Source organism: Scyliorhinus canicula, chromosome 1, assembly GCF_902713615.1.
Source record: "Scyliorhinus canicula chromosome 1, sScyCan1.1, whole genome shotgun sequence".
In the NCBI taxonomy this organism is placed as follows: Eukaryota; Metazoa; Chordata; class Chondrichthyes; order Carcharhiniformes; family Scyliorhinidae; genus Scyliorhinus; species Scyliorhinus canicula.
The window spans coordinates 111,134,826-111,156,801 of NC_052146.1; the positions used below are offsets into that span (position 1 = coordinate 111,134,826).

The 21,976-nt window shown below is 47.9% G+C and overlaps 1 protein-coding gene across 1 annotated transcript in view; it reads left to right on the forward strand.

The window, feature by feature from the left end:
* The window catches only part of wdtc1 (WD and tetratricopeptide repeats 1), a 126,353-nt gene that overhangs the window by 18,808 nt on the left and 85,569 nt on the right, over window positions 1-21,976 (forward strand). The window contains exons 6-9 of the mRNA XM_038797593.1: window positions 4,603-4,785; window positions 18,606-18,700; window positions 19,869-19,984; window positions 21,411-21,486. Of these exons, the coding sequence (XP_038653521.1) occupies window positions 4,603-4,785; window positions 18,606-18,700; window positions 19,869-19,984; window positions 21,411-21,486 (470 nt within the window). The remainder of the gene's footprint in view (window positions 1-4,602; window positions 4,786-18,605; window positions 18,701-19,868; window positions 19,985-21,410; window positions 21,487-21,976) is intronic.

Below are 21,976 nucleotides of genomic sequence, written 5' to 3' on the forward strand. Positions count from 1 at the left end.
AAAATTGCTTATTGTCACGAGTAGGCTTCAAATGAAGTTACTGTGAAAAGCCCCTAGTCGCCACATTCCGCCACCTGTTCGGGGAGGCTGGTACGGGAATTGAACCGTGCTGCTGGCCTGCCTTGGTCTGCTTTAAAAGCCAGCGATTTAGCCCTGTGCTAAAATGTTGCAGCACAGAAGGAGGTCATTCGGCCCGTCTCGTCCATGCCAGCCCGAGGACACCCAGGTGTCCTTTCTTTTGTTTTATGAATCGGGTATTTAGTTTAATGAGGCTTTGCGAAGCCTGTTTCAGTACAAAAAGGACAACCCTAAACCACTTGAACATACAACACAAAGAAAGCCATTTCCAAATATTTCTCATCCAATACATGTCAGCTTATAAAGATGCGTTGCTTAGGATTTCATTTGTAAATTTTGAAGAATTTGGAACGTGATTAACTAGTTATTTACAGTGTACAGAACTCTTGGAACTACTGAAAGATGCACAAATGTCCAATTACAAGTTAAAAATGAAGCCCTTTATCTTCAGCATCTAGGCGTTTGTGAGGCAGAGAATATGTTCTGTTCACATCTTGCTTCCCTACCTCGCTACACTAAAGGAATGTTTCAGATGACAATTTTTACAAGAATAAGTGGCTATGAAAACCTTTATTTTAAAATAAAGACTGCAGCTTGTTCAGCTTCTATAAAACATCAGTTTGCTTAGCATAAAAATAGTTTGAGAACACACTATTAATCCCGTTTACATGTTTGTTTTACTGTAATTCCAGTCAACCCCACAACTTCAATCCGAAATAGAGTTGAGGGATGACTTAATTGTGATGCACTAAATTATGAGGGAAAGAGATAGAGTGGACAGAATGAAATTGTTTCCCTTGGTGGAGAATTCTAGAACCAGGGGACATAGATTAAAGTTAAGTGGCAGGAGATTCCCTTTATGGGAAACATTGAAGCATTTGAGCAATGTTAAGACAAAATAGCAGATCTAAAGTAATAGGAAACCTCAAAACTCTGCCAACTGCCTGAGAATACTATTATTTGATTGTTTAATTCCAAAATGTTTGAGCCAACACTTGGTGTGCATCCTCCTGTCAGAAGCTGTCAGGCTGTGATTAACAAGGCCAAACTGAATTACTACAAGTCTGAGAATATGACTCCATGAAGCTCCGAAAATCTTTATAAATACAGCCATAGGAAGGGCGATCTTGAGTCAGGAAGATTTATTTATTCCAAAGTAGAAAATGCTGGAAAATCTCAGCAGGTCTGGCAGCATCTGGAGGGAGAGAAAAGAACTAATGTTTCGAGGTGATTTCAGATTCCAGCATTCGCAGTAATTTTCTTTTATCCAGATGTATTTATTCATTGTGTGTAGTTTAACTGTTATAACTATCCCTGAAGGACCACCGCCGCCTTGACCTGTATCATAGTAGTCTCTTGATCCCGAGTACCAACTCGGGCAGCAAATTCCAGATTCCCACTACCAATCCGTAAAAAAGGTTTCCCCTCATGTCCCCTCCACATCTCCTGCCACTTAACTTGAATCTATGTCCCCTGGTTCAAGAATTCTCCACCAAGGGAAACAATTTCATTCTGTCCACTCTATCTCTTTCCCTCATAATTTAGTGCACCTCAATTAAGTCGTCCCTCAACCCTTTTTTATTGCAAGGAAAATAACCCCAACCTATCCAATCTTTCCTCATAGCTACACTTTCCTAGCCCTGCCAACAGACCACAATCAGATCAGACATGATCTAATTGAATGGCGATGCAGGCACAAAGGGCCAAATGGCTTACTACTCCTCTTATGTTCCCATAAATTTAGATTTATTGTCACTTGTACTGAAGTATTGTTCTGCGTACAGTCTAGGCAGAACATTCAGTACATGAACAGCATAGGACATAGGCTATATATACACCCATATACATCAGATGAAGCATATGGAGTGTAGTGCTACACAGTAGAGATGATGTGTGGAGAGATCAGTCCAATCCATAAGAGGATCATTCATTAGTCTGGTAACAGCGGAGAAGAAGCTGTTTTTGAATCTGTGCGTGTTCTCCAACTTTTGTTTCTTCTGCCCGTTGGAAAAGGTTGGAAGAGAGAATAGCCCAGGTGGGACGGGCCTTTGATTACGCTGCCCGCTTTCCCAAGGCAGCGGGAGGTGTAGGCAGAATCAATGAATGGGAGGTGGGTTCGCGTGATTGACTGGTCTGTGTCACGATTCTCTGTAGTTTCTTATGGGCTTGGGCCGAGCTGTTGCCGTACCAGGCTGTGATGCAGCTAGATAGGATGCTTTCTATGGTGCATCTGTGAAAATCGGTAAGGATCAATGTAGTCACGCTGAATTTTCTTATCTTCCTAAGGAAGTATGGTGCTGTTGTACTTTCTTGGTCATAGCATCGACGTGGGTGGACCAGGACTGATTGTTGGCGATGTGCACACCTCGGACTTTGAAGCTGTCCACTTACTCCACCTTGGCACCATTAATGCAGACGGGGTGTGCACAACTCTTTGCTTCCTGAAGTCAATGACCAGCTCTTTAGTTTTGCTGACATTGAGGGAAAGATTGTTGTCATTGCACCATGCTACTAGGTTCTCCTCTCCCTCCTGTATTCTGACTCATTGTTGTTTGAGATCCAACCAAATACGGTTGTGTCATCAGCAAACTTCTAGATGGAGTTGGAGCCGAATTTTGCCACACAGTCGTGTGTGTCTGTGTGTGTCTGTCTGTGTGTGTCTGTCTGTGTGTGTCTGTCTGTGTGTGTCTGTCTGTGTGTGTCTGTCTGTGTGTGTCTGTCTGTGTGTGTCTGTCTGTGTGTGTCTGTCTGTGTGTGTCTGTCTGTGTGTGTCTGTCTGTGTGTGTCTGTCTGTGTGTGTCTGTCTGTGTGTGTCTGTCTGTGGTGTCTGTCTGTGTGTGTCTGTCTGTGTGTGTCTGTCTGGGTCTGTCTGTGTGTGTCTGTCTGTGTGTGTCTGTCTGTGTGTGTCTGTCTGTGTGTGTCTGTCTGTGTGTGTCTGTCTGGTTGTGTTGTCTGTCTGTGTGTGTCTGTCTGTGTGTGGTCTGTCTGTGAGTGTCTGTCTGTGTGTGTCTGTCTGTGGTGTGTCTGTGCTGTGTGTGTCTGTCTGTGTTGTGTCTGTATGTGTGTGTCTGTCTGTGTGTGTCTGTCTGTGTGTGTCTGTCTGTGGTGTCTGTCTGTGTGTGTCTGTCTGTGTGGTCTGTCTGTGTGTGTCTGTCTGTGTGTGTCTGTCTGTGTGTGTCTGTCTGTGTGTCTGTCTGTGTGTGTCTGTCTGTGTGTGTCTGTCTGTGTGTGTGTCTGTATGTGTGTGTCTTCTGTGTGTGTCTGTCTGTGTGTCTGTCTGTGTGTGTCTGTCTGTGTGTGTCTGTCTGTGTGTGTCTGTCTGTGTGTGTCTGTCTGTGTGTCTGTCTGTGTGTGTCTGTCTGTGGTGTCTGTCTGTGTGTGTCTGTCTGTGTGTGTCTGTCTGTGTGTGTCTGTCTGTGTGTGTCTGTCTGTGTGTGTCTGTCTGTGTGTGTCTGTCTGTGTGTGTCTGTCTGTGTGTGTCTGTCTGTGTGTGTCTGTCTGTGTGTCTGTCTGTGTGTGTCTGTCTGTGTGTGTCTGTCTGTGTGTGTCTGTCTGTGTGTGTCTGTCTGTGTGTGTCTGTCTGTGTGTGTCTGTCTGTGTGTGTTGTCTGTCTGTGTGTCTGTCTGTGTGTCTGTGTGTCTGTGTGTCTGTCTGTGTGTGTCTGTGTGTCTGTGTGTCTGTGTGTGTCTGTCTGTCTGTGTGTCTGTCTGTCTGTGTGTCTGTGTGTCTGTCTGTCTGTGTGTCTGTGTGTCTGTCTGTCTGTCTGTCTGTGTCTGTGTGTCTGTCTGTCTGTCTCTGTGTGTCTCTGTGTGTCTCTGTGTGTGTGTGTCAGGGCTAACCCACTGTGCTGCCGCCTGCACGACCTTCTTAATTACACTTCCGCCTGGGGTGGAATGTAAACTGCTGTGATGATGACAGAACTGAACTCCCATGGAAGGTAGTATGGGCGGCACTTCACCATCAGGTATTCCAGGTCCGGGGAGGAGCTTCTTCCCCACTGTTACTAGACTCCTAAACAGCTCTCTTTGGGCTGATCTGATTTCTTCACACATCTTACACCCGGTGCCTGTGTCTATGTATTTAAATTGTACATTTTATGTTTCCCCTACTGTGTATTTTCTTTTCATGTATGGAATGATCTGTCTGAGCTGCATGCAGAACAATACTTTTCACTGTACCTCGGAACATGTGACAAACAACTACAATTAATTAATAGGTAGGTTTTAAGGAGCATCTTAAAATGGGAAGTAGAGGAAGTGAGGCTTATGGAGGGAATTCCAGACCGTTGGAGCCTAGACAGCTGAAGACACGGCTGCCAATGGCAGAACAAAGAAAGTGGGGGGGGGGGGGGGACAAGCCAGAAACCAGAATTGGAGGAATGCAGAGATCTTGAAGGTTGTGGGGCTGGGAGTGATTGTAGAGACAGGAGGGGCAAGGGGAAAGCCATAGTGTCAGAGGGGGACTGTTAGTAACTGAGCTTTCCTTCATCTCCATTAATGTACTATCTTTCCTTTTCTATTGCAGGCAGTATGACCTGAGAGAGAGCAGCAAGCGCTCGCAGGTACTGGTGGATCTTACGGAATACTGCGGGCAGCATGTGGAAGCTAAATGCCTGGCCATTAATCCTCAGAACAATAACTACCTTGCTGTTGGAGCGAGTGGTCCCTTTGTGCGAGTTTATGATGTTCGCATGATTCACAATCACAGGTATGGTGGAAGCTGCTGGTACAGTGAGAACAAGCTGTCCAAAACATTCCATTCAGAAAATGCTAATTGCATCCAGAAATTGTATATTGTAAATTTCTGAGGTCCCTTTCACCAGGCAGAGTACTGGAAAGCCCAGTATTTCAGTTATTGCAGGTGCAATTCATCAACTTGTCACCCTTCCAGCCAGTGCAAATTTAGGTCTTGAGCTTGGGGAGAGTGAATTACTCCTGTTATACATTGGGTTAAGAAGAATGAGTGCCTGCTGCTTTAAGAGTTGATGGCTTGTAAAAGTGGTTAGGGCAATATCAGAAAGCACAAACATCCCTACACCATCTCATATTGGGTGAATTCTGGATTCTCCTCAAGGAATATATCAACTCAGTCTGTAGTTGTATGGATTGTCTCTGTCTCCTTTCTTTCAATTTATAACAACGCCCTGTTTCTAATACCTGTTTTTCTGCGATTTTGTAGTTTGAGGCATTGGCTACCTTTGCCTCAGCCCAACGGTAATAAGCCTAGAAAGTGAGTATTGACATAGTATCTCACTGGGGCATCACGTTTTGAGCCCAATGCTCTCCTCACCAAATCCATATGCTGGACTTGCTATACTGTACAGGAACTGGACCTTTAGTTGTTTCCTCTTCCCCCGACCCAGAACATCAAAACCAATTAAGGGTCAATTTAGCGTGGCAAATCCACCATCTCTGCACATTTTGGGTTGTGGGGGCGAAACCCACGCAAACACGGGAAGAATTTGCAAATTCCAGGCGGACAGTGACCCAGAGCTGGGATCGAACCTGGGACCTCGGTGCCGTCAGGCAGCAGTGCTAACCATTGCACTACCGTGCTGCCCAAAGTTTAATGATGACCATAAAACCATTGTCGATTGTCATAAAAAGCTATCTGATTCACTAGTGTTCTTTAGGGAAGGAAATCTGTCATCCCTACCTGGTCTGGCCTACATGTGACTCCACAGCAATGTGGTTGACTCTTAAATGCCCTCAGGGATGGGCAATAAATGCTGACCCAGCCAGCGACGTCCACATCCCATGAACGAATAAAGACCTGAGCTGCCTGATTATGGTTTGGGAAGTGAATCTTTGAACATCTGTTTCCTGGATGTTTGTTAATCTGTCATTAGAGATATTGATTGTATTTTGTAACTGTTTAACTATCCACTCGAGATCTCCTGTCATGGGAGTGTCCCTTTAAGAAATGTTTTTGTCTTATCACATGGCTTCAGTGATGTCATTGTGTGGGTGGAGCTGGGCTGTGGCTCTGAGTTTTACTTTTGTTTTGGGTTACAACTGGTTTTGTACTGCACAGGTTGAAAAGAAATGTCTCTATCTTCATTTTAAAAGCTGTTTCCAGACTACTTGATAACATAAAAGAGATAACTCTTTCCGGAAAGAATTCAAACCGCTGTCTGAAAAGGAAAACAGAGTATCCATAACAAGTCTTAAAGACAGTAAGAATTGGCAGCACGGTGGCGCAGTGGTTAGAACTCGCCTCATGGCACCGAGGTCCCAGGTTCGATCCCGGCTCTGGGTTGCTGTCCGTGTGGAGCTTGCACATTCTCCCCGTGTTTGTACATTCTCCCCGTGTTTGTGTGGTTCACCCCCACAATCTAAAGATGTGCAGGGTAGGTGGATTGACCACACTAAATTGCCCCTTAATTGGAAAAGATGAATTGGGCACTCTAAATTTAATTTATAAAGGCAGTAAGAATGCTGTGTCCTGGGCCACACAAGGGTTATTTTGGTTTATGGGATCTTGTTATTGAATTGGAACAGTAAAAGGGGGAATTTATTAAGGGTTATACATAGATTACTGTAGCAGTGTGGGGTATTTATGTTTGCAGTTGATAAAAATGCTTACTCTGTGTGTTTAGAAAACTGTTAACAAAATTCGCAGAATAAAGTTTATTTTTTTTTATTAAAAGCGCCGAAGACCTCTGTTGAATAACACCTGAAAGGCAGGCTCATGTGCTCATTGTAACCAAATTCAATAAACAGTTGTAGGTCAGGTGTATTCCACGATATACTTAGGAGTTTTCTAAACCCTGGGCCATAACACTCAGAGCCATGTGGCATGTTATTTTTGAGCAAATCAAGAAAAGTGACAAACTAACATTTGGATTCATGCACTCTTCATTAGATCTGACATGGTTGGCTTCCGACAGCGATATATTGATGGAGTTCGCACATTGGTTGGCTCCTGCTAGAGCTTTCGTATTTTGGCCCTTTTTGCCCAGATTTTGGGGAGAATTTTATATGGTTGATTGTTAGAAAAATTGCAGCAGCTAAAAGATGTTGAAATGCCAGAATCCAGGAAGAAAGGGTGCGAGTGATAGCCTGCCGCCAAGCTCGGTGGGGAGTTCAGTGGGAGGAAAGATTGTGGGAGCAAGCTCGCCGGGTGGGACAGTGTCCATAACAGTGGACAAGCTGGTCGAAGTGATGGCGGGGGAGTTTGAGCGGCTGTTTTCCAAGCACTTCGGCAGTCAGCAAAAGGAGATGATGGCCTGGTTCAAATAGTGGGTGGACAAAACTCTTGCTCTGGTAAAGATGACTGTGGCAAAGATGTTGAAGGAAGTGCGGGAGCAAGGAGAGGTGTTGTAGGGGATGGAGGAGGCATTGATGCTTGCACAATGACTGGTTCACCTCGATGGGGGGAGGAGCTGTGGAGGGTGGTGGAGAGTAACAAAAGGACTGAGAGCCAAAGTGAAGGACCTGGAGAACAGGTTACGGTGGCTGAATCTGAGATTGTGGGACTGCCTGAGGGGGTGGAGGACCAGAGACCAACGGAATATTTTGCAGAGATATTCGCCAGGTTGTTGGGGGAGGAGGAGGACCCCTCCCTCTATGAGTTGGACAGAGCCCACTGGTCGCTCCGGCTGAAACCAAAGGCAAATGAACCACCAAGAGCTGTGATAGTCTACCTCCACAGCAACCAGGTGAAGGAAAAGGTGTTGCGAAGGGCAAAGCTGAATTGAGAGGTGAGGTGGGAAGGCGGTGATATTTGACTACACCAGGATCTCGGAATGGAGTTGGCAAGAAGGCAGGCAGCTTTTGATCAGTCGAAGGCGATGTTATATAAAAGCATTGTGAGGTTTCGGGTGATCTACCCAGTGAAGCTGAGGATCACATAACTCTTAAGACTACTGCTTTGAGATGGCAGAGGAGGCGTTTATGAAAGCTGAAGGACTGGGACTGAATTGAGTTTGGACGTTGCTTGTTATCTTGTTTCTTTCTTTCAGGTTGTGTTTGGGAGAGGATGGTTTTGGGACTTTGGAGTAATTTGTTGGGATTTGTTTCTTGGTTTGAGGGATGATTATGTTGGGGGTTTGGAAGGTCTGGGTGTAGTGGGGGAGTGCCTTTGTGTTGGTTTCCTTTTTGATTTTGGGCTGGGGTTCTGGAGGGGGCCACTTCACTAGCCAAAGTAAGTTGGCTAGTGAACGGGAGTGAGGTGGGGGAAGGTCATTGTAAGCTGTGTGGATATGTTTTGATGAGTCTGGGGTGGCATGTGGCACAGTGGTTAGCACTGGGACTGCGCGCCGAGGACCCAGTTTCGAATCCCGGCCCTGGGTCACTGTCCGTGTGGAGTTTGCACATTCTCCCCATGTCCGTGTGGGTTTCACCCTCGCAACCCAAAAGATGTGCAGGCTAGGTGGATTGGCGACGCTAAATTGCCCCTTAATTGGAGGAAAAAAATAGTTGAGTACTCTAGATGTATTTATTTTTTAAATGTTTTGATGAGTCTGGGAGGTGTGGGGATGGGGGTGATACTGGGAGAAGTGGTTTTGAGAAGAAGTGGGTGGGGCTTCTGGGAAGAGGGGGGAGGGGTAGATGACTGATGGTGATGAGGGGTAGGGCTGGGCCAGGAGTAGTGGTTATGACTGATAGGCAGGGTGGGGGGGGGGGGGGGGGGGGGTGTGTGTGAGGGTGTGAGAGACCCCCGGTCCATTTGGTAACATGGATAGAGCAAGGGCTGGGGGGACCGGTGAGGTGAGTGAGTTTTCTCACATTTGAAGAGCTTGAAAGTCGACGTGATGCTGCTCCAGGAAACCCACCTGAGGGTGAAGGACCAGGTGAGGCTTCAGAAGGGCTGGGTGAGTCAGCTGTTCCACGCGGGCTTTTAAGTAGGACCCGAGGGGATGAAATGAATGAAAAAAAATGAAAATTGCTTATTGTCACGAGTAGGCTTCAATGAAGTTACTGTGAAAAGCCCCTAGTCGCCACATTCCGGTGTCTGTTCGGGGAGGCTGGTACGGGAATCGAACCGTGCTGCTGACCTGCTTGGTCTGCTTTAAAAGCCAGCGATTTAGCCTGGTGAGCTAAACCCACCCCTATAGCGAGCATGAAGGTGTTGGTTGCATTTATGGGGGGATGGACCCAAGATCCACGGGGTGGGGAGTACTCGTTCTTTTTGAATGTGTATTCAAGGATTGATTTGTTTATTATGGGGTAGGCGTTGTTGGCAGGGGTGAGAAAAGCAGAATATTTGGCCATTGCTCCTTATTGGGTGGACGTGGTCCTGGAGAGGGGACCAGCGTGGAGGTCGGATGTGGGGCTGTTGACGGACCCAAACTTTTGTGCAAAATCGGGAAAGATGATGACGATTATGTGGGATTTAATAGGAATGGGAAGGTTTTGCCGTGAGCGGTCTGGGATGGGGTGAGATCATCTCATTTAAGGTGCAAGTAGACAGGGAAGCAAGAGAGGAGCGGCTGGTTAAGGAAATTCTGGAGGTCAACAGAAAGTATTCGGAGGATCCCACTCCGGATCTTCTGGTAAGGAGAAAGGAATTACAGACGCGGTTTGACCGTCCGTCCACAGAAAGGGCAGCTCGACAGTTGATGTGGGCGAAGGGGCAGGGTGACACCGGAGCAGGTGAATAAGGCATCCAAGGAGTCGGTCGGAGCCCCAGAAGATGAGTCAGACATGAGGGAGTTTTTGGGATAGTTGTAGCGTCCTAAACCCGGAGAGGAGCAGAGGGCAGGGATGGAAGAGGATCGAGCAGCGCTCGGGAGGATGCAGACAGGTTAGGCACCGGGGACGGATGGTTGCCTGGTGGAGTTTTATAAAAAATTGGAGAAGCTGGCGCCATTGTTGCCGGTGTTGGTGGATGCAGTGGTTAAGGGACGGGCTGCCAGAGACAATGGGACAGGCATCCATTTCATTACTGCTTTCAAAAAAGTGGTGGTGGGGCGGGGGGGGGGGTGCTTGGAGTGGTGCGTGGAGATAGGGTGTCTCTGTATACTGATGACCTGCTGTGGTTTATCTCCAACCCGGTGGGGAATATAATGGGACTGCTTATGATATTTGGGATTTTTTCAAGCTATAAGTTAAATTTAGAAAAGAGTGAGTGATTTGTAGTGCCTTCTGTAGGGGAGGGGTTGTGCTTTTGGGTGGTCATTTCCCACTTTAGGTATTTGGGAGTGCAGGTTGCTCGGCATTGGGCCTGGCTCTAAGTGGATTTTTGCAAGCTTGGTGGGTAGGGTAAAGGCGGATTTACTGAGATGGGACAACTTCCACTATCGTTGGAAGGCCGGGTGCAGGTGGTTAAGGTGAATATTTTGCGGGCTTCCGGTGTGGACCATGGAGTAAGTGGTCACACACAAGGCAGCTCCTGCCCAAGGTTACAGAAAAGAGCTCTTTTTTTAATCAATATGGGGTGGAATTTTGATGAAAAGATGTAGGTGAATGTTGGAGGAGTACTTTCCCCCAGGAATGGTATGTCTCTTGGTTACCAGACCCGTCAGAAACAGTGAAAGATTTGGCTGGAGCTGCAGCAAAGACAAAAGCCTCTTCCAGCATGCAGGCGGGGGAAGGGCGAGCTTAAAGGCTTCAAGCTGACTTGAGGGCCTTTATTAAAGCTGAATTCTAGCAGCAGAGGGAACAACTGTGAAAAGATCTCACCAAGGCCATTGAAGAAGCGGTGACAAGACTTTCGGTGGCGGCCATGGAGGAGTAGGTCGCGCATTTGGCAGCTCCTGTCTGGAACTGACCCTCAGACCTTTTTCAGGAGTTTCCACTAACCTTTTGGGGCAGATTGGTGAAGCGAACACTGCCAAAAGGATTCCCTCTCTGTTGTATGGATAGCTGGACCAGGAGTGGCCAGGTGAAGAGTTTTAAGTCCCAGCAGACAGGAGCGGGCGCCGAGGCACGGCATGGCAGCCGGTATAGACCAGGGTGCATGGGCGCAGGAGCAACAGGAGTTCCTTAGGGGCTGCTTTGCTGATCTTAAAAAGGACATGCTGGCCTCGATGAAGGCATCAATAGACCAAATGATCGCAACTCAGGCAACACAAGGGAAAGCGATTAAGGAGATGGAGAAAAAGCTATCCGACCATGAGGACAAGTTGGTTGTATTGGCCCTTAAGATGGAGACGCAGGATGACCTCCACAAGAAGTGGCAGCAGAGGCTGAAGGACCTAGAAAGCAGGTCCAGGAGACAGAACTTGAGAATTGTGGGCCTCCCTGAAGGTGTGGAGGGGTCGGATGCGGGAGCATTTCTTTCCAAGATGCTGGAGACGCTGATAGGGACGGGGGTATTCCCTCGACCCCTGGAGCACAGAACCCCCGCAAGGAAGCCCAAGGTGAATGAACCGCCGAGGGCCACGGTGGTGAGATTTCATCGCTTCTCGGACAATGAACCTGTCTTGCGGTGGGCAAAAAAAGAACGGAGCAGCAGGTGGGAGAACAGCGTGATACGCATCTACCAGGACCTGGGTGCGGAGCTGGCCAAGAGGCGTGCTGGATTCAACCGGGTGAAGGTGACACTCTTCAGCAAGGGCATGAAATTTGGGATGCTACACCCAGCGAGGCTATGGGTCACTTACAAGGAACGGCATCACTATTTTGAGACACCGGGCGAGGCGTGGTCATTCGTCAAACAAGAAAAGCTGGACTCGAATTAAAGGACAGCTAAGCTTTGGTGGAATGCTGCGGTAAGGTTGGGTAACACGGTACCATTTCTAATATGAGATTATATGCAATGTTGGGTGCGTGTAAGGGCTGTGGTGGTGGCTGGAGGGTGCAGTGTTTTCGGCAAAGTTGAGATACGGAGGTGGGAGGGGGCCCTGTACTCAGTGCGAATTTTCGGGAAGTTGGAGCCTTGGTTCAACAAGTGTCTCCTCACTGGGCAATGTTAGTGTCTTTTGTTTATATTTTTTGTTTCATATTACTATTTACTCATTGGGGCTGGAGAGGTAGCTTAATTGGTTAATTCACGTGGGGAGAAGGGTCCAGACAATGAGGCGACAGTCTGATTGGCGCCAGGGGCGGGAGCTGCCAGGGTCAGCATGGGTCAGCTGACTCTCGGGAGCGTAGTGGGGGGTGAGCAAGTGTCCAGCTGGTGCTTGGCGGGGGGGTTTTGGGTCGTGGGGCTGTTTGGGGGGGGGGGGGGGAGGGGGGGGAGGGAGGGGGGGGTGCTTCTTTGCTGACAGAGGAGGTATCAATTTCGGGGTACCAATTGAGGGTTGGGGGCAGCGGCTCCCTGTGGGGGCGCTCGAGGAAGTGAAGGACGCAGGCTTGAGATTGGCCAAGAAAGGGCGATGGCTAGTCGGCAGTGGGGGGTGGTTAGCCCCCCGTCCAGGCTGATCACGTGGAATGTGAGGGGTTTGAATGGGCCGGTCAAAAGAGCGCGTGTGTTCGCGCATCTAAAGGGTTGAAAGGCTGACGTAGCAATGCTTCAGGAGACACATTTAAAGCTCGCAGATCACACGAGATTGAGAAACGGGTGGGTAGGCCAGGTGTTCCATTCAGGGCTGGATTCGAAGACTAGTGGGGTAGCAATTCTGATCTGTAAGGGTGTGGCATTCGAGGCTGGGAGAATTGTGGCAGATAAGAGGGGCAGGTATATAATGGTGAGTGGAAAGTGGGTGGAGATCCGGGTGGTGTTTGTGAACGTCTATGCTCCGAATTGGGATGATGTGGAATTTGAGACGCATGCTCGGCAAAATCCCGGACTTAGAGTCACATCACCTGATCATGGAGGAAGACTTTAACACAGTCATCGACCCCGAGCTGGACCGGTTGAAGTCCAGGACAGGGAAGCGACCAGCAGTGGCTAAGGAACTGAAGGGTTTCATGGAGCAGATGCAGGGGGGATGGATTCCTGGAGGTTCGCGTGGCCGAGAGCGAAGGAGTTCTCTTTTTTTTTCTCCCACGTTCATAAGGTTTATTCCCGCATAGACTTCTTTGTCTTGAGCAGGGCGTTAATCCCAAAGGTGGCAGGGACAGAATACTCAGCAATCACAGTCTCGGACCATGCCCCGCACTCGGTGGACCTGTGGCTTAGTGAAGAGAGAGCGCAGTGCCCACTCTGGAGACTGGATGTGGGGCTGCTGGCGGACGAAGAGGTTTGCTGGCGGATTAGCAGGAACATCCAGGATTACCTGGAAACAAACGATATGGGTGAGGTAGCAGTGGCAACAGTCTGGGAGGCTCTGAAGGCAGTTGTCAGAGGGGAACTCATCTCAATTCGATCCCATAGGGAAAAGAGAGAAAGAGCAGAGAGGGAGAGATTGGTAGAGGAGATACTCCGAGTGGATAGGAGATACGCGGAGGCCCCTGAGGCGGGGCTACTGAGGGAGCGGAGGAGTCTGCAGGCGGCGTTTGAACTGCTGACCACAGGGAAAGCGGTAGCACAGCTGAGGAAGGCAACGGGGGCAGCCCGAGTATGGGGAGAAAGCGAGTAGAATGCTGGCACACCAACTGCGAAAGAGGGAGGCGGCCAGGGAAATCGGGGAGTAAAGAATAAGGAGGGTAACATGGTCTTGGATCCAGGGGGGGTGAACGGAGTCTTTAAGGAATTCTATAGTAAGCTATACGAGTCGGAGTCCCCGACGGGAGCGGAAGAGATGAGGCAATTTTTGGATCAGTTGAGGTTTCCAAAGGTGGAAGAGGACCTGGTGGAGGGGCTGAGGGCCCCAATTGAATTGGAAGAGATTGTCAAGGGTATAGAGGGCATGCAATCAGGTAAAGCCCCGGGCCTGGATGGTTACAGGTAGAATTCTGTGAGAGATTTTCGGAAATATTGAGCCCACTCCTGATGAGGACCTTCAATGAGGCTAGGGAGAAAGGAACTCTTCCCTCCCAACAATGTCACAGGCTTTCATATCACTCATTATTAAATGAGGGAAGGACCCAGAACATTGCGGGTCATACAGGCTGATTTCGCTTTTAAACGTGGATGCCAAATTGCTAGCTAAGGTTCTGGCCACCAGAATTGAGGATTGCGTCCCAGGGGCGATAGAGGAAGACCAGACTGGGTTTGTTAAAGGCAGACAACTCAATACCAATGTCCGGAGACTTTTGAATATTATTATGATGCCCTCAGAGGGAGGGGAGGCAGAGGTGGTAACAGCGATGGACGCAGAGAAAGCCTTTGACCGGGTGGAGTGGGAGTACCTCTGGGAAACGCTGGAGAGGTTTGGGTTTGGTGAGGGCTTTATTGGCTGGGTGAAATTGCTGTACCAGGCGCCTGTAGCAAGTGTATGTACAAACCGGCTGAGGTCGGGGTACTTCGAGCTTCACCGGGGAACGAGGCAAGGGTGTGCCCTCTCCCCATTACTATTTGCCCGAGCTATAGAACCACTATCTATGGCGCTGAGAGCCTTGAGGAACTGGCGGGGACTGGTTCGGGGGGGGGGGGGGGGGGGGGGGGGGTGACGGACGACATCGGGCCTCGCTATACACGGATGATTTGCTCCTGTACATTTCGGACCCTGTGGAGGGGATGGGGGAGGTTCTGCGGATCCTGAGGGATTTTGGTAGTTTTTCAGGGTACAAACTGAACATGGGAAAGAGCGAGTTGTTTGTGATCCAGGCCAAGGGGCAGGAGGAGAGACTGAAAGAGCTGGTGCTCAGGATGGTAGAGAAAAGTTTTCATTACCTGGGTATACAGGTGGCCAGGAAATGGGATGTCTTGCACAGGCTCAACCTGACCCGGTTGGTGGAGCAAATGGAAGGGGACTTGAAAAGGTGGGACATGCTCCCGCTGTCACTGGCAGGGAGGGTGCAGACCGCGAAAATGACTGTCCTCCCCAGATTTTTGTTTGTCTATCAGTGCCTCCCCATCTTCATCCCTAAGGCCTTTTTTAAGCGGCTGAGTAGGATCATTACGGGCTTTGTGTGGGCGAATAAGACCCCGCGAGCAAGGAGATCGCTGTTGGAGCACAGTCGGAGGGGGGCTCGTGCGGTGTGAGAGCAGCCGGAGGTGGCGTCATGTAAAGGTACTAGTCTGGGAGCTTTGATAACTGCTCCTTTTCCGTTCTCGCCAACCCGTTACTCCACACGTCCGGTGGTGGTGTCGACACTGCGGATCTGGAGGAGGTACAAGAGGGTGGAGGGACGGCGAAGGATCTTGCTACAATGGAAGGATGCGAGGCCCCCAAGCGTGGAGACCTGGATCAATGACATGGCGGGTTTCATTAAGCTAGAGAAGGTTAAATTCGCCCTGAGAGGATCGGTGCAAGGGTTCTTTAGGTGGTGGCAACCTTTCCTCGACTTTCTGGCTCAACGATAGGGTACTGGGACAGTAGCAGCAGCAACCCGGTGGGGGGGGGGGATGTTGATTATGTTGGCTTATTTTATTTAAATTTGATTTATCTAATTTTAGTTTATGGTTAAGTTCTCTTGTTTGGGGGGGGGGAAATGTGATACATGTGATGTTACGGTATGGGGGGAATTGTGGGTGTTATGGGGCTGTTAGTTGCATATTACTGCTTTTTGCTATACTTGTTATATTTTCTGTAAAAAATTCCAATAAAAATTATTCTAAAAAAAAAGAAGAAAAAAAAAGAGGGTGGAGGGAGCGTTGGTCTGGACTCCAATATGCAACAATCACAGGTTTGTCCCGGGTAGGATGGATGGTGGGTTCCAGAGCTGGCAGAGGGCAGGATCCGAAGGATGGGAAATCTGTTCATAGACGGAAGCTTTCCCAGTTTGAAGGTGCTAGAGGACAAATTTAATCTGCCGCCAGGAAACGCCTTTAAATATCTGCAAGTACGGGCCTTCCTGAAAAAACAGGTAGTGGCCTTTCCGACGCTGCCGCCACTGAGGATACAGGACAGGGTGGTCTCCGGCACCTGGCTGAGGGAGGGGAGGGTGTCAGACATCTACCAGGAACTACAGGAGGCGGAGGAAACCCCGGTGGAGGAGCTCAAGGACAAGTGGGAGGAGGAGCTAGGTGAGGAGTTGGAAGCGGGTCTGTGGGCAGAGGTCCTGGGCAGGGTTAATTCCTCCTCATCATGTGCCAGGCTCAGTCTAATTCAATTTAAGGTGGTCCACCGGGCACACATGACGGCAGCGAGAATGAGCCAGTTTTTTGGGGTAGAAGACAGTTGTATGAGGTGCAAGGGCAACCCTGCAAACCATGTCCACATGTTTTGAGCATGCCTGGAGCTTAGAGAGTTCTGGCAAGGGTTCGCGAGGGCAATGACCAAGGTGCTTAACATATGGGTGGTGCCGAGTCCAGAGATAGCGATCTTTGGAGTGTCAGAAGACCCGGGAGTTCAGGGGGCAAAAGAGGCCGACGTCTTGTCCTTTGCCTCCCTAGTTGCCCAGAGACGGATTTTATTAATGTGGAGGGACTTGATGCCCCCACGTGTAGAGACTTGGGTTACCGACATAGCTGGGTTTCTCAGCCTCGAGAAAATAAAGTTTGCCTTAAGAGGGTCTACGCTAGGGTTCTCTCGGAGGTGGCAGCCGTTCGTCGACTTTCTCGGGGGAAATTATAATGTCGGCAGCAGCAGCAGCAATCCATGGGGTTGGGGTGGGGGGTTGGTGAGTGCTTCATTGGGATGGTGTGGGAAGACTGGGTCGGGTGGGGTAATGTCTTTTTAATTGTTATTGTATATTCTCTTTTTGCCCTATGTTAATGTTCACTCTAGTTTGTTTTGTTATTATGGTTACTACTGTTTTATTCTGAAAAATTCTGCAAAAACCTTAATAAAAATACTTTAAAAAAAAAAAATAGATGAATAGTTTGCCGCCGTTTTATTTTTACTTCAGTGCTCACTGGTCTTTTTGCCGAATACGTTTTTTATGGGGCTGTCATTTGTGTGGGTCAGTAAGGTGGCAAGGATTAGGAGGACGGTGCTTCAGAGAGGGCGACAGTCGGCGGGGGGTCCTGGCCCTTCCAAACCTGATGTATTATTATTGGGTGGCAAAAGTGGAGACGGTGCAGGTTTGGAGCAGGGAGCTGGAGGCTTTGTTGATGAGGAAGAGGCAGGCTCTTGTAAGGGTCAAGGTTGTGAGCACTGGCAAAGGTGCTGTTCCTGTTTACCCAAGGGAAATATTTGGAAGTCCGGTTGTGGTGGCCATGTTGAAAATATGAAGACAATTCTGGCAGCACTTTAGGTTACGGGCGGGGTTGAACTTGATCCCGATCCAAAGGAACTATGGGTTTGAGCCAGTGAGAATGGATGATAGGTTTCGGGGTGGGAGGAGCGAAGGCGTGGAGAATGAAGGACATATTTCGAGAAGGTCGGTTTGCGAGTTTGGAGGAGTTGGGGAGAGGTTTGAGATCCCATGGGAGAAGGTTTTCGGGTATAGGCAGATGCGGGATTTCACAAAAAAGGTCTTTCTGGCTTTTCCTGTGGCACCACCCTCCTGAAGGGGTGCTGGGGCTGGAGTTGGAGGGTCATCTGGACGGTCTATGGGAGGATTTTAGAGCAGGATCTGAAGTCTCAGGAGGGGTTTAAAGCCAAGTGGGAGGAGCTGGAGATGTGCTGCGGAGAGTGAATGCCTCAACCTCGTGAGGGTGGGGTCGATATGGCCGAAGGTGGTACATAGAGCATACCTGACGAAGTCGAGGATAAGCCTGTTTTTGCAGGCGTGGAGGACACTTGTGGGCGGTGTGGGAGGAGCCCGGCTAATCATGTGCATATGTTCTGGTCTTGCCCTAAGTTGGAGAACTTCTGGAGGTAGTTTTTCAGCACCATTTCAACGGACTTGCGCGTGGACTTGGAGCTTAGACCCCTGGGGGCCATATTTGGGGTGTCAGACTTGCAGGCGGGGGCAGATGTTTTGGCCTTCACCTCACTGATCACTCGCAAGCGGGTCCTGTTCGGGTGGAGGTCAGTTGTTCCACCATGTGCCTTGGTGTGGTTTGGGAATCTAATGGACTTTTTGTATCTGGAAAAGGTGAAGTTGCTTTGAGGTGCGAATGAGGGGTTCTAAAAGAGATGGGGTTTGTCTGTACGACACTTAAGGGAGTTGGTTACAGTCAGCTGTTTAGTGGTGTGGAGTCATCGTGAGGTGTTTGGTTGGGGGGACTTGGGGTTGGTGTTTTTTCTTTGCTGTGTTATGATTATAAAATGTTAAAATATCAAAACTTGAATAAAAATTATTTGTTTAAAAGATCTGACGTTGAGAAAGGAAATCTCACCTCCGTCGATTTCAGGCATGGAGGTGAGAGGGCGATTGGTAATGGGGGTAGTTGCTGAGAAATAATTCCCCTTGTTCCCTCTATTGCATCCAACACCATTCCATTTCCACCGCCTGTGCTCTGGCTGAGACGGTGTTGCACTCTGGTATCCTGGACAGAGCTGCTCCTGTTTATCATCACCTTATAAGGTCACTTCATGGTGCAGCATTCAAATCATCCAATAATATTTATACAGTGCATACTAATGGAATTCATGATTTATGAATTCACTGAAAATAAAATTTGGGGTTAAAGCAATTTCTGTCAATGGAATGGAGGATCACTGTGGTTTCTTGTGTTCGATGTCTCCCACCACTATCTCTCGCTCTGCCTCTGCAAGTCTTTGCTGCCTTGTGTGTAATCTTTTTCATTTTTCCTTTTGGTAGAAAAACAGTAAAGCAGAGCTTGACCCCTGGGTTGCACACATTCTGTGATAGGTACAAGTCAGTGCCAGATGGAGCTGTTCAGTATTATGTGGCAGGTATGCAGCATTCATTTTGCCTTTTTATGCATGTTCCCAGGTTTGTTTGCAGACCCCAAAACCCTGGTCATTTCTATTTTTCCAATTTCAAAGTGATCTTGCGTGTTTTTTGTATGTCCCTTTATCTTTGTGTAGTATTAGTGGTCCTTGTTATACATCTGTTGGGTCCTGGTAACGTATGTTAGGGAATCCTAACCCAGTCCAGAACCAAGCCAACTGCGTGTGGGACTTCTGACCTTTAACTAATCAGTTGAAGGCTGTCGATGCCGAGAAATGGTATGTTCTTCATTGTAGTAATTGAAGAACCAACAATAATCAGATGTCAGTTCCATCTTGAGACTTTGATTGAGGTGAGTCTTGAATACAACAGCTCGCCACGTGTGGAGTGCCTTTAAATGTAAAATCTCTCATGGTTCACGGATTGTGCGTGGAGTACATGCATGAGCCAGGAATCAAGGGTAGTCAAAAGCCATGGGTTAGAGATTTGGAAAGGAGGTGAAAGAGGTAGAGATTTGTTGGGACTTTTCTGTATGTGATCCTGGAAGAAAGAGTTGTTTGTGCTGAATATCATGTGCAGGCCATGTTCACAAGATGCTGATCCTTTCCTGGAGCAGACTGTTATTGTGAAGGGGGTATTGCTAATGGGTCTGTCTGTGGGGCCAGTAAGAGGTGAATGAGAGGATGTGCAATGTGTGACCAGTATTACTAAAGAATAAAACCTACAACTAATCTGTTAATCCAACAGTAATTCTCCCGTGTCCCTGATCACATACCATACATCAGCTGTGTATTTTAAAATATTTTTACATCAGGTTTATTTGTATCAAAGTTACAGTTAAAATGTTGGCCAGTGGGGAATTGTATAACTGTCCTCGTTCTGGACAGAAACCATCCATGACCCTAATTCTACGTTCCTCTGAACACTTTATGAATATTAGTGCTCGTGCTAGAAAGTGTATGTTTGGATCTTGAATGAGGCTAGGCAATCCTCTTACAGTTGAATAGCGTTTGAATAGCTTGCCAGTACTGTCACTGAGTGGATATGACTTAATTGAGATTCTCTGGCAAGAGAAACATTTGCTTTGTTGTTCTGTAGCTTCTGGTTAATTTTCTCTCTCTTTCCCTCTTCCTCTCTCTCTCTCTCTCTCTCTCTCTCTCTCTCTTTCAGGTCATCTCCCAGTGAAGCAGCCTGATTATAACAATCGCCTCCGTGTGCTCGTAGCCACATATGTGGCATTCAACCCTGATGGAACTGAACTCTTAGTCAACATGGGAGGGGAGCAGGTAGGGCAGACAGCAATTCGTTATTTTTATCTCCAAAGGGACCTAGAAAAGTTGACCTGTATTTGAGCCTTTTATATCAGTGCCCTGTACACTGGGTGGACACTGCTCCCCAGGCCCCGTACCTGGGGAGACACTCCCTCCCCACACCTGGGCACTGTACCTTGGGGGCACCCGTACTAGGCTCTGTGACCAACAAGGCACTGCCCTCCTCACCATGCACACTATGCTTTGTCCCACAGGCCCTGTAGAGGCATAGATGGAGAACAGAATGTTTTTCGGACCCCCCCCCCCCCCCCCCCCATCTATCTCTGGGACCTGAATATGATGAGGTAATTAACAGGGTTTAAGACAGGAACTCTCTTACACAGTGCCTTGAAGGAGTGCCGGTGAGCAATTACTCAGATGTTCTATGTAACATCACTGAGTACTTATTTTGAAAGACAACATTAAAGACAATATTCTAGGCAAACCAGACTGTTTGACAGGCTGTGGATGCTTGTACCTTGGGTATAAATAGAGATAAATACAACTAATTAATGAGTTGCACGTGAGAAAAACGCTGAAATAGAAATGTGCAAAATTTGCTGCAGGTTAATATGATACAGCTGAAAACTGACCATATGTGAAGGACAGTGAAAGAAATCTCCCTCCCACTGCCCATCTTGCACTGTCCTTGCAGACACGATTTAGCTGCTAATTATATCCATTGTTGATCAGTAGCAGAGCAGTTGCTGTGAAATGTTAAACTTGGAACAGAAATATTTAGCACAAGTTGAAGCCATTCAAGACTTGCTGCGTGTGCATAAATTAGACCCAGCTTAAGTAGATTTGACACACTTCCATATTTCTAGTTTGTTTTAAGGGAACTGTGGTGTAACTTAAACATCCCATCCCTAGGTCCCTAATGGAGTACAGAAGGCAGAACGTTCATCCTTCCCATTTGCCAAGCTTCTTGTGGAGTTTTGTTGAAGGAGTGGGCAGTGAGGTAGCACAGTGGTTAGCACAGTTGCTTCACAGATTCAGGATCCCAGGTTCGATTCTCAGCTTGGGTTACTGTGCGGAAGTCTGCACGTTCTCCCTGTGTCTGCGTGGGTTTCTTCCGGATGCTCCGGTTTCCTCCCACAGTCCAAAGATGTGCAGGTTAGGTGGTTTGGCCATGCTAAATTGCCCTTGATGTCCAAAAAAGGTTAGGTGGGGTTACGGGGATAAGGTGGAGATGTGGGTATAGGGTGGAGGTATGGGCTTGGGTAGGGTGCTCTTTCCAAGGGGCGGTGCAGACTCAATGGGCTGAACGGCCTCCTTCTGCACTGTAAATTCTATGATGAGTTAGTTGATTTGATGTGAGACTACACTAGACTGGTTTTGTTTTTTAGCTACACAGCACAGGTTCATTCACAGCAAGCAAATTAATGTGTCTCATTTGCAGGTCTATTTGTTTGATCTGACGAATAAACAGAAGCCCTACACATTTCTACTACCCAAGAAGTGCCACTCCTCTACTGGTGAGTTATTTAGTGTATGAAATATCTGTGGCAGATAAAGGGTAGTGCGAGTTGCGCACCACAGTAGTGGATTAGCCTTCATTTCACTGCTCATGACTGAGATCCTCTCTGATACTTTCTGTACAAAATTTGAGATTGAGACAGGCAGTTCGTGGGACTCTCAAAAACCAGTGGCTTGCAGAGGTGGATGGAAAAAATCTCAGCAGTGTGTTAATGTCCAGATCATTTGTTTTTTGTGTTGTTGATTGAGGGCTAAAGTTTGACCAGGACATCGAGCTAACTCCGATAAGCAGCGGTGGATATTTGAGATCATTTTCTGATTTTTTTTTTTAAATACCAAGTGAGATCATACCTAAGTACAAACATACAAATTAGCAGCAGGACGAGACTGTTCAGCTCTTTATTATTATAATAATAATAATGATCTTTATTAGTGTCACAAGTAGGCTTACATTAACACTGCAATGAAGTTACTGTGAAAAGCCCCTAG